We start from the raw sequence: 13050 nt of genomic DNA, 5'->3' as shown, positions 1-13050 counted from the left end.
TATCGATATTACATCAAAAGTTAAAATATATCAATAATTCGGTATTTTTCGGTACAATAAGTTCGTTGGCATTTCGATATCCCAAATCAATACTAAAATCGCATCGAACCGGTTTTATGTGTTGATCGATTTACCACGAATTGTTGTTGGATCCTACAAAAGGAAAGGGCAAAAAATCCAGATCCCCAAAAAATCGAAATAGGAGAGAAGTGAGAAGGAGTGATGCAGTGATCTTCAACTATGGAGCAGCCGCCGTCCAAGAGCTGGAGCATCCACACGCGCCGCGAGATCACCGCCAACTACGAGATCCTGGAGCGCGTGGGCTCCGGCGCCTACTCCGATGTCTACAAGGCCCGCCGCCGATCCGACTCAACCATCGTGGCCCTGAAGGAGGTGCACGACTACCAGTCCGCCTTCCGCGAGATCGAGGCTCTCCAGACGCTCCAGAACTGCCCTAACGTCGTCCTCCTCCACGAGTACTTCTGGAGCGACGACGAAGATGCCGTTCTCGTGCTCGAGTACCTTCCCACCGACCTCTCCGCCGTCGTCAAGGCCGCCAAGAAAGACTGGAAGGGCGGGATCACTTCCGGCGAGCTCAAACGCTGGATGGTCCAGATTTTGCGCGGGGTCGACGCCTGCCACCGCAATTCGATCGCTCACAGAGATTTAAAGCCATCGAATCTGCTCATTTCCGCCGACGGAATTCTCAAAATCGCCGATTTTGGTCAGGTATGGATATGTTGATTGCATTTATTAGGGCTTTTCCTCTGAGTGAATGTTTGTTGATATTACATTAGAGTTGGTAATCTTTTGCTAGTGAAATCTGGTTCTCGAACATAATAGTACTATTTCCCCTTTCTTGGCCAGTTTTTCCTTGCTTATTATGTTCACATATATTTCGGGACTGCATTGACATCAAAGAAAATGTAGCATTCTGTAATGAGCAAATCGTGATATTTGTGAGGAATGGGAGATTTATAACTTCCAAGTTATGTTACTACTTCACAGTAGATTGGTGAGAAGAGATTTGTGGGAGAGTTATCCACACTTATATAGATTAGATTGGATCATCACCAAGTCGATGTGGGACAGAATTTAGAGAATTTAACACGCCCCCTCACGTGTGGGCCGGAAAGGACATTGGTCTTCCATCACGTGGGTAGGCAATGCTAGAGATAAGAGAACCATCATCGATGTGGGCCGGAAAGGACATCGGTCTTCCTACATCGGTCTTCCATCACGTGGGTAGGCAATGCTAGAGATAAGAGAACCATCATCGATGTGGGCCGGAAAGGACATCGGTCTTCCACTCGTGAGGTAGATAAGAAATAAAGAGAAATCCATCATCGACTTGGGCCCGCTTTGATACCATATTAGAAATGGGCCACTCACCCCTTAAAAGGCCTCATAAGGGGGAGAGTTATCCACACTTATATAGATTAGATTGAATCATCACCAAGTCGATGTGGGACAGAATTTAGAGAATTTAACATTACCTGAGATGTAGTACCATTGGGATAATACATCTGTAGAAAAAATTGTAATCTTGGGTTATTTTAGAGAAAAGGTTCCTTGGCCGAGAACATTGTTTTTGTATTCTATGAAGGGGAAACACGCCATTGTCATTTAAAATTCAAACAAAATAAAGAATAAAATTTGACACATTGGAATTTTTCTCTTTAAACACACCATTATCATTGCCTTGCTACCCCTTGACTCTACTGACAATATGGGGATTTTTAGAGATGTGTCCTTATCTACATTATAAATTTATAAGGTATTCAAACTATTGCAGCTTGACTAATTAAGTAATTGCTAATTAAAAAGTTAAATAGATGAGAACTGCCATTTGGTTATTTATCAGTGTTGTTGATTTTTAAAGTAGCTAAGATATGTGCTGCATTAAACAAAATATTAGTATGTCTTGAATTACATTGATGCATATGAGTCAAGAAGTTAGCTCAAACCTCAACTGCAGGCACCATCTGACCTCTTGAAAATTATAGTTTAATCAGTTTAAGAGATAAGTATCATAGTACAGTTGCTTTTTTCATGGTTAATCTTTATTACCTGGCACATCAATGGTTACACATGCATTGATATTTCATCTGTTTGCCTGTGGTCAGGCTAGGATACTCCTTGCTCCTGGATTTCTTGATGAGGGCACTTATAATCAGTTGAACGAGGAACCTTCATCAAATCAAGCAGCATTTCCTCAATCATCTGAAACTGTTCCTCCCAGACTAGATGGCCACTTCCCTCAAGAGCATGTGGAAAAGATAAGTGGAAAGGGGGCTTCAGAGCCAGAAGACCTTAGAATGGGTGAGTTTCACAATGATGGTGATGAAGAAAGTGTAACTCATGATGGAGCTGCTTCTTGTCTTGCTACATGCACGACAAGTGATCTTGAGGATCCCTTCCAGCAGTCTTATTCTTATGAAGCTGAGGAGGGTCGGGTTGATGGGAGTGGTGCTCTTACCTCCTGTGTTGGAACCCGGTGGTTTAGAGCCCCTGAGCTACTTTATGGTTCCATAAATTACGGGCTGGAGATTGATCTGTGGTCACTCGGTTGTATATTCGGTGAGCTCCTGAGTCTTGAACCATTATTCCCAGGTGCATCAGATATTGATCAGCTGGGTAAAATCTTTAGCGTATTGGGTAACTTGACCGAGGAGGTCTGGCCTGGTTGTGTGCACCTTCCAGACTACAATATAATCTCATTTGGTGAAGTTGAAAAACCCAGTGGTATAGAAGCATGCCTTGTTAATCGGTCTCCTGATGAGATTCTTCTTGTGAGAAAACTATTGTGCTATGACCCAGCTAGCAGAGCTACCGCGATGGAATTGCTTGATGATAAGTATTTGAATGAAGAACCTTTACCAGTTCCTATATCTGATTTGAGGGTTCCCTCCAAACATGGGAGTCCTGATGAGGATTCCTCTGCTAACTGGAACGATTATGGTCTTGAATTGGATTCGGATTTTGAAGATTTTGGGCCATCACTGGTAACTAGCACGGATAATGGCTTCTCAATTCGCTTCTGATAATAAGCAAAGATAGACCTCTGCAGTTGGAAGAAGAGCCAATAAGTATTATGTTTGTGGATCACTCTGCAGCAAGGATGATCATATTTGAAGAGAGAAATTCCTGGAGAAACTGTGCAACTCTACCAATAAATCACTTTGTTGTGAGTTGAGGTATATAGGCATATAGCTATTTATGTACCCAGATTATGAAAGAAGTTGGTTATGCTTTTATCCATCAATAGTCCAAAAGCGAGCCCTGTATGAAAGACTTCAAGCTATGATAAGTATACCTTAGTAACTTTTATACAACACCTAACTCTCTCTCCAAAAATCCTTGAGGGCCCTTGTGGAGATTCTGTTTTGGAATGGCCAATTGGCCTTGTTTTCTCAGTTTATGGCGACACCAGCAGGTGAGTGAGTTATAAAGGAACACTGCCATCTCATCACACATACACTATGGTTCCGGTGAGTCGCTGGTTGTCCCGATTCCATGCGAAATGTGTGTATATCAACTTAGTTGTATGAGAGCAATAGAGTGTTTACTGTTTTATTTCATGAAACTTCCCTTTTCAGTTTCTGATTTTTTTTCCCTGTAATTAGTTGGCTGAATGTTGGAGGTTAATGTCTGGGCTATTAAGAGTTTTATATCATTGTGTGTTGAACAAATTGAGATTGGTTGAGGTTGATTCACGAAGAAAGCGTAAAAACATACTCCCTCCGTCCTGCTATAAGCGAGATGCTTTTTTGAACACGATATTTGAGAAAATGATACTACCTCCGTCCCATAATAGATGTCACACTTTCCTTTTTAGTTTGTCCCACAAAAGATGTCACATTTCCTCTTTTAGAAAAAGTTCTCTCTCACATCAATTATAAAATAATATTTTCTCTCATCATTTAACACACAAAATAACATCTCCTAAAATCTCGTGTCATCTCTCAAGTGTGACATCTACTATAGGACGGAGGGAGTAGTATTTAAAGAGTTAACTGAAGGAAGAGTAAAGTATTAGAGGAAAAAAAAGAGAATATATATTACTTTTTGCTAAAAATGAAAATGATTCATTTTAGGAGGAAATAATGGAGCATGAGAGAAAATAAAAAGTTTGAATAGGAGCATGAGGGGAAAGGTTGGATAAGAAGTTTACTATATTTGCAAAAATTCCAATTAGAAAAAAAAACTCACACCCGAAAGTGTGGGTGAAAGTTATCTTTAAATACTTTGGTAAGAGGGAAATCAACATTCACTGTCAAAGATTCACACATGTATACACCTTTGGTTAGTAAAATGGAGTAACTTCATTAACACTTTGACGTGATTCACGATTAAGATGCACTCCCTTGTCTTTCTTGAATTATAAAACTCGTGTTTTTTAAGCCAAAGCTTCATGATTTGGATTATAAAACAGAAAACGCATAGAAATAAATATTACTGTAAGCAGTTAACACAAAAGAGAATAGCATCTCTGTTTAATGTCGGGAGGCATTTTTTCAGTCACGCATTACTGATAATTTTCCCTATTGTAAACTTTTTTCATAGTAATACTATTTCTCAAAGAATACAGACATCACCAGTAATCATTGGCCCCACAAATGCCATCACTTCACAAGTGATGCGACAGCGCGCGCCTTATGCTACTATCTATTCTACAATCATCGTCCTCATCTAAACGTTATCGTGAACATCGATATACCTGAACGTGCACACTCTTCTATATAAGTTACTCGTGGTAGAAGAAGAAGACGACAACATACTGGTGGGATAGCACATGAGCTTATATTTAAGACTGATCCTGAGCAAGGAGAGCTATCTCGATTTCTTGTAGTGATTTCCCTTTAGTTTCCAGCACATTTTGCTTCACAAAGACAACTGCGAGCAAGCAGAATGAGCCAAACATTGAGTAGAGCAGTTGAGGCCCCATGCGGTCCAGCAAACGCAGGAACAACAACCCAACAAGAAAATTTGCCACCTGAAAATAGCCTGAAATTAGTTTAGATCGAGACAAAAGGCATGTATAATATATGTGTGTATATAACAGCTGTTCGGGGAAGCATCTGTTGCATCAAATAAAAAGGTGAAGGCCAATTACCCAATGCACAGACATACAAAAAGCCATAGCTTTTGCTCTGATTCGGTTGTGAAATATTTCAGGGAGCAAAAGACCAGGAACTGGACCGGCTCCAACAGCAAACATTAAGACGAACCTGCATAACCAAACTCATAACTAAATTTGCCGTGTAGGGCATATACACATACTGCTTCCAAATGGGAATCGAAGGAGACACTAAATTTCCACTACCTGCAGCTATTCTTTGTTACTGGTCAAGTTTTTCAGAATAATATTACTTGCAAGAAAATTACGAGGACATGTATAAATTCATGCTGAAGAAAGGAAGCCAAAACAAGCACTTACAGCATCATTCCACCGACGGATAGTAAAAACCCAATCGTGTTTGAAGGAGGTGAAGCTGCTGCAAGAACTTGAAGACCCGTTGAAGCAGCCTGATAGGAAAAAGCAGTGAAATGCATAGTCATGTTATGCATGAAAGTGAATAGTTTTAAAGTCATAAATGCATTAGGACTACTAGCAGCTGGTTATATGAATCATGCAAGTGAAAAATGCTAGATATCATATCCATTGATATGCAGTAGCACAGGTATTTAGCAACAACTAATTACACAACTGCACAGGTATCCGGTACATAAGCTCTCTGCTACCTCTAAAAACCAGGCGTCCAGTAATTCCAATTAACTCGCGTAATGAAGTCACTGAGATAATATCTAGTGCTTCACTTTTATTAGCTTTGTTATTTTTATCTAGGTTTTTAAGACAACGGAAAGAGGGTTAAGAAACTGGGACTGATCAGTAAGAGAAGTGTAAGATGCAGTGAGAAGCAGTAAGTTCAATGGCAACAAGCTGAAACTCCCTCATGGAAATAATAAGCAAAAAGTTTACATTATCTAAGCAGGCAAAGCAATGAAATCATAACAGCTCTGAGCATTTGATATTTTATTAATAGGTTCCTAGGAGATTCAAACATCAACCCCGAATCACATTGCTCAAAAAGCCAGATTTCAACCCAGAAATGTCAATCATCTAACCATGCCAAAGAAGCTCCACAGCAGGAGCGCCTTCCTTCCTAGCTTATCCATCAATGCCAGAGCGATAAAGGAACCTGCAGAAAATACATATATTCAACATACAAGAATGTGAGAGAGAAATAAAATGAAAATGCAAATCATGATGTTGTGCATAAGAAAACACATATTACCTATTAAATTTGCGATCCCCACACAAACATTTGCTAGGTTCGAGGAAACTCCAGCACGTCTAAATACAGTTGAAGAGAAATAAAACACAGCATTTATTCCAGAAAGCTGTTGTAAAGCAAATAGGGTTGATCCAATAAAAACAACTGCAAAAGAATTGAGTAAAAAACAACGCATTTTTGGGTAAAACTAAAACATAATGCTTCAGATATTATTCCTAGAGCTTCTGCTATACGATAAGCAGGTCATCATATGTACCTCTTGAGTGCCGCCCACAGAGCAATTCCGCAAGCTTTACGGTATCAGTTTCATCTTCTCTCTGAGTCTTTGATAGCTCTACTATTGCATCTTTTGCATGAGAAGTTCCGAGAAGCTTCTCAAGTTCATTCTCAGCTTCACCATGTCTTCCTTGCTGCATGCCAAAGATGATGAAAGTGATGATTAGCGTTACAAATCATCTATTGATAACACAATGATAAAATACTTAATCTACAGAGCACTATAGCCTGCTCTATATATTTAATAACCGAAGTTGTACTTCTAAAGCAACTGGTCATCTGGAGACTGATTCTAGCCTACTGGACGATCGAGCATGAAATCAGACCCCTCACCCCTTCCTAGGTCTTCGAGGTCAAAGTGTGTAGTAACTTTTGAAGTCACTTGAATCACACAACACATATAAATTGCATAAATTTCAGAAGCATAAACTAAAATAGCTTTGCATGAAGTATATTGGACAAGCAACAGCCAAAAAAAATCCAAGCGATAACATACATGGAACACTGCAACAATTAAAATAAAGCACAAAAGATTTCATTGACAAACCTGAAGCAGACTTGACAGAGTGACAAGGCTACAGATTACCATAGAAGAAACAACTAAAGCACTTCGGGTAAAGGGGGAAGGAACGTGACAGCATTTACATACATTTATAAGTTTACTATTGATTTCTAAAATTCCAAATAAATTCCCAAATCAGAAACATGGAAGCAATTCAATTAAGAATATTAAAATAGTTGAACCTTGTATAGCCAGTGTGGAGATTCGACACAAAACGCCATTAAAAGAGATAGCATTGAAGCAGGAAAGATAGATATCCAAAAGCAGATGCGCCACCTAGGCAAATACATGGTGAAGACCACTTAGATGCGATTAGTTCGGTAACCTTCCTTTCCCATTAAACATAACGATCTTAACCAAAAACGAAAAAATATTAATCATTTTTCCAGAACCAATCTCAGTTAAATCATTTACCATCCAAAAATACTCCTTACTGGAATTCCAACCACTAGAGCGGCCATCAGCCCAAGACAAGTGGCTATCTGAATAAAGCTGCCATAAGTACCCCTCACATGTGCAGGTGATATCTACTTGAAAGAAAACAAATAAGCGCATAAATAAAAATCCAAGAGGATAAGCCCATATCTGTTTTACAGAGCAATATTAAATGCACATGAAACTGAAGGTGTTTGTACCTCAGTTATGTAAAGAGATGCAACTGGAGGACCAATACCCAAGCCAATGCCAACTAAAATTCTTCCCAAAAGCATTCCTGTCAAATTTCTAGATGTGGCACTGGAAATACAGAGTGTAGCACCTCTTTCAAAATCAAAGATAAATATGAAAATGGAAAAAATTGAATAGTATATCAAGTTATACTATGAAATACGATCATTCAGGACACCTGCAAGACCTTAGCGACTATGGTTTGAGAAGAATAATGTGCCCCTTCAGTTCATAAAGAAAACCACCACAATGAATATTTTTGGCAAAATGAAAAGAGGACTCTACTTCTATACTTGAATAATATATTTTTTATATAGGGCAGCATTGAATATCCTAGTTTCCACTCTACCACATCAAGTATCAAATAACATATTCTGACGTAATGTGGAGATTCCACTGAAAACATTGTCGATTTAGAATTGTCAATCTAGCTTCCCATCTTGTTTTCAGCTAATGAGTTTTTTTTTCGTTTTATTTCACGGGAGGGGGGGGGTCTCTGCCATTTTACATTGGTCTAAATTTTACTGTCCCACTTCTGCATATACCAGAACGAGTCAAAGAGAAATGCACAGCCTTTAGATCAACAAATTGCTAGACTGTTTTAATGCTGAATTAGGTTTTGTCTTTTAAGTTGCTTCCAAATTGCACCACTTAGTAGTTACTAGTCACACAGTTTTATGGGTGTTGCAGGGGAGAAATAAATTGTTAGTTCTTAATCTGCTTACTGTTTATATGCTAGTTTGCAATAAATTACTGCAGAAAAAGCTGGTCTACTGTAGCTTGTGCATGAAAACTGGAGTACCTTTTTATCTAAGATATGTGCCATATGACTAGCATAATCTAAAAAAAACGGACCACAAGGAGGGAGCATTGGTTAACTTCTTCATACTCCATGATGTGCTTAGTGAAACACATAGTAAATCCACAATGAATACCCATATCACCAGAATCAAAGAAGGACAAATGCATAAAAAGCACAGCAGCATATGGTCTCGAGGTCATAAAAGGGGGTTTTAAAGAAAACACATTTTTAAGTACCATATTGGAGCACCGATAAGCATAGGCAAAGCACACAACTGAAAAGCTCTACGACGTCCAACTTCATCAGCAATCCAACCACTGATCAGTGATCCAACAAAAGCTCCAGCAAGACAAGTACTAACCACCAAGCCTGTAAAATATATGGTATTAAAGTCAATGTGCAGTTTATAGCGCACACATTAATAACAAATTGTAAAGTTCAATGTCACCTTCTTGCAGGGTATTCCCATGGAAACCAAGATCAACAGAAATTGTTTCAAGAGGCTCATTGACAACTCTGAGGAAAAATAGTAGATATCAGTTCAGAAGAAACAGAGATATCAGAGAAAGACGGAAGTAAAAGCTGTAAGAGAACAAACCCAAGATGATAGCCAAATAAGAAGGGAACTATAGTAGCCACCAGCACATGTGGAATGGAAAGCTTCCAAGGTGGATTTTCAGTTTCTTGCCCCATACTACTCTCTAGAAGCTCTGAAACAACCACAAAGGAATCATTTTATGTAGAACAAAACCAATAAAATTAATCAAAATATTTCTTAGAAACAACATCCTATAGGCTCATTCTGTTTGAAGGATTATGACAACCATTTTCAAGTCATGATAACAAGTCCACCAACCTGTTTGGATGGTTTCAAAACTTATCCAATGTAGAGTAACTAGAAATACTTAATATGATCTCCTTCAATTCAGATTCAAACCATAGCCAAATGTGACTTTGCAGTAAGCATTCTTTTGTTTAATTTCTATCAGAGAACAGAACACAAATCTATGCAGCACAAACATGGACAACCCAGAATGAGGATAAAGTTGTGGAAGTCAGCTCCAATCTAGGCACAATTATGCTCAGAATGAATGGACTATACACATTAATGGTATAAAAAAAAAGATGTTAACATTTTAAGTTTACCAGTATCATCTTCAAGATCAGTGGATTCATCGTAATCCCTAGGATCCATTGCTCGTTTATGCGCCGGTGATCTTCGCAAGTCTGCCAACATCCTATATCTTTACTCCTTTTCCCAGATAGTGCTAGAAACCTCCCTTCTTCTCATATGACAATTGCTACAAACTTCCCGCCACAATAATTGAATAACGAACCATTGTCAAAGCACAGCCGAAAAATGCATATAACTCTTTGATTTCTTCCACACTATCGCATGATTCACATCAACAGATTGAATTTCCTAACAAAAGTATACTGATAAAGCAACAAAATCGTGTTTTTTCTCCCATTCTCCAGTACTTTTTTACTATCCCCCCATGCCTTAAAATGATCTATTAGTATTTCTATAAAAATGAAACAGAAGCTGGTAAAGTGAAATTTCAACAGATTGAAGAAGAAACAAGCTCAAAGTTACTTGGGAGTGAGATCACAAAAGTAAATGCTGATGAATTTACAGAAAGTGCGATGAAAAAAAAAAGGGATAAAAACGACAGAAAAGCAGTGGAAGTGGAAAACCTACCAGAGTTGATAAACTAGGCGCTGAATGAAACTCTGGATGCGCAAAAGGGGTTCTACATTTATCTCAATTCGTACGACAGCGACGGGTTTTGCATAATAATTAATTTAAATCAATATATAATCAACAAATTATGTCTGGAAGTGTATCTGTATGATGATGCCAGCTGTCGCCTCTCCCTGAAAACCGACACAGCAATTTAATGAACCCCAACGTAGAGAAAAAATTGCACTTTATCGTTTATGCGTCGATGATCTTCGAAATTTAATCAAGAATTACGTTACATTTGTTTTATAGCCGACACAATCTATACTATAGCAAATTATTTTGTTAATTTCTTTATTTTGACTAAAAGTTCTACGGTATTTTATAGAAGAGTTTGTTAAGCCGTCCCGGCTAAAATGACACATTGCTTAGCCGGCACGGGGTTTTAGGAGTTATTGGTTAAAGTGTTTAATTGGAGAGAGAAGGTGGATGTCAGTAGAGAGATGAAGAAAGATGGATATCTATACATATATAAAAGGCGAGTTTTGGGCAGTTTTGAATAACTATTTTGTGTAAGGAATGTAAATGCAATAAATAAAAACTGCAAAAGTAAATTTTGATTAAATAAATTTAGCTGTGAAAATATTTTAATGTACTAGCAGTTATAATGATTATTTCCATTAATTGCTTTTAATTCATTTCATTCGTAATACAATATTCTTTATAATTATGAAATAATTAATTGAGCCGTTTATTCTTCTATTCAAATTTATCATTTTTACACTATACAACAACACATTGGACATGTTGAATACATTGGATTACGTAATTTAATCACAATTGATATTCGGCTACTACAGTCATAATTTCATTTAATGTGAATTACACTAAAGATAAATTTTCCGTTACACTAATTAAAAACTGAAACTGCCACCAATCAAATGTGAGTTACACATAATAAATTTCAATATGAATACTATTAAGAAAAGCCTCTATATATATGCCCTATATTATCTCACAACTCCAAATATTCACACACCAAATATTCACACATCATACATTATACTTCCTCCCACGGTAATCAACTTCCCCAATATTTGGCAAAATTTCATGTATCCAAAGGTATGGTATCATTTCTAGCTTATAATTCCTTTCCTCATCGCATTCTTTATACATGTTGCATCACTGGATTTTTTCTATAAAAAAATTGTGATTATTTATCTATTTTAAGCACTATTTGTGTGCAATTATTATGTTCCTAATATATGATCTTATCAGCAAAAAATGAAATTTTGGGATTTACCTTTCTCGATGATCTACATCCTAACAATACTTCTGAGTCATTAAAAGACCCGTGAAAGACGAAGGACATGGGGTGTTGTGACTACAATAAAGAGTGAGTGAGGCTGAAATGGAAGATATTGACGTTGACCGCGAGCTGATAGCGGCAACTACTAGCAAGAAATCTTCAAGAAACAAGGATGTAAATGGTGTAAATGGTTAAAATTGGCACGAGGGAGTAAGTTGTTGACTATCTATAATATTTTGAAGCTACAGCTTTACACATTCGTCGCCAACTTCGTCACTTCCATAATTTTCATGCAAAGAAAAACACCTAACAACGAAATGGCTAAAGGAAGCAAAGAAGACAAAAATCATAAATATCACATTTGCATTTGCACATACGCATAAATCATCAATTTAGAGATTAAGGAGAAAAATAAGGCTGAAGAAGAGTCGTGATAGATGTGGTTTGTGTTTTTTGTTTGTTTTGTTATTCATTATTTATCTTTTTATGGCGATATTATTGTCTTAATTATATTTTGTAGTGGTATATTAAATAATTATACCAATTGAATATTATTAGTAATTTAATATTAAAGTATGTAGTATTAAGGATGGTAATTTTCTTTGTTGTAAAGACCTATATAAGTGTTGTAATTAATAAATATTTCATGTTGATTTAATTTAAACTTTTTTAATTTTATATCGTTAATCCATATTGTGATTATAATGTATTACATTTTATTTTTTAATCTTATGTAATGATGTTATTTTTTTATTTTATGTTACTTATTCACAATGTCTAATTAATAAAACAAAAATATTTTGTGTCGCGCATAGCGTGTGGGCTAAAACTAGTTTTAATAGGAGTGAGAAAAAGTGGTTAAATGTGTTAATTGGAGAGAGAAAGTTACCAAAAAAAGAAATGTGTCATCTTAGTTGGGACAAACTAAAAAGGAAAACGTGTCATCTTAAGCGGGACGGAGGGAGTATATAATTAGTAGATGAAAAATAAATTGTATATAAACATTACTATTGGATAAATTGCTAGATAAAAATCATGAATTTTGGTTAAATTCTAGGTCACCTTACGACTTTAACCGATCATAAAAATTATGTCTTTCAATATTTTTCTCAACTTCGTATCGGTCTAATTTGGATGAAATTGTACAAGGACGAGAGTGTCCATAAAGTTTATCGTTTTTTTCCAACACACTTAGCTAGACAAATAATTCAACCACTCCACCAATTAATTTGAAACATGTGCACGTATATTACAAATAGAAAATCATAATACTATTTCGCTAGGAAGAAATTAAAAGAATTGTTAAATATCATGCGAATGAGGGGCAAGATGAAGATCATATTTTGGAGTTGAAAAAAGAAAATAACAAGATGATAAAGCAGATAACAAGGTTGTTGGTTACAAAAAGCCGGAAACAAGAACAGGCCAAGCTATATTTCATGCTTCATGGAA

General features: G+C 36.9%; 2 protein-coding genes and 1 non-coding gene across 48 annotated transcripts in view; 2 read left to right on the top strand and 1 right to left on the bottom strand.

Annotated features, from left to right (window-relative positions):
* The window catches only part of LOC125216834, a 75633-nt gene that overhangs the window by 28497 nt on the left and 34086 nt on the right, over window positions 1-13050 (top strand). The gene's annotated exons all lie outside the window — the stretch shown is intronic.
* On the top strand, window positions 127-3676 carry LOC125216815 (cyclin-dependent kinase F-1-like). The gene is made up of 2 exons (XM_048118591.1): window positions 127-729; window positions 2127-3676. The coding sequence occupies exons 1-2, from the start codon at window positions 241-243 to the stop codon at window positions 3042-3044; spliced, it is 1407 nt and encodes a 468-aa protein (XP_047974548.1). The 5' UTR covers window positions 127-240; the 3' UTR covers window positions 3045-3676.
* On the bottom strand, window positions 4469-10391 carry LOC125216805 (probable plastidic glucose transporter 2). The gene is made up of 14 exons (XM_048118581.1): window positions 10308-10391; window positions 9752-9913; window positions 9204-9315; window positions 9054-9121; window positions 8842-8974; window positions 7773-7872; window positions 7552-7664; window positions 7320-7413; window positions 6556-6709; window positions 6300-6443; window positions 6130-6203; window positions 5441-5529; window positions 5117-5231; window positions 4469-4996 (listed from the first exon to the last, which is right to left on the bottom strand). Exons 2-14 carry the CDS (start codon window positions 9840-9842, stop codon window positions 4808-4810), a joined length of 1476 nt encoding a protein of 491 aa, XP_047974538.1. The 5' UTR covers window positions 9843-9913; window positions 10308-10391; the 3' UTR covers window positions 4469-4807.

This window comes from Salvia hispanica, chromosome 1 (genome assembly GCF_023119035.1).
Source record: "Salvia hispanica cultivar TCC Black 2014 chromosome 1, UniMelb_Shisp_WGS_1.0, whole genome shotgun sequence".
Taxonomy (NCBI): Eukaryota; Viridiplantae; Streptophyta; class Magnoliopsida; order Lamiales; family Lamiaceae; genus Salvia; species Salvia hispanica.
Note: the sequence above shows the minus strand (reverse complement) of the source record. Positions and strands in the feature narration are given on the sequence as shown.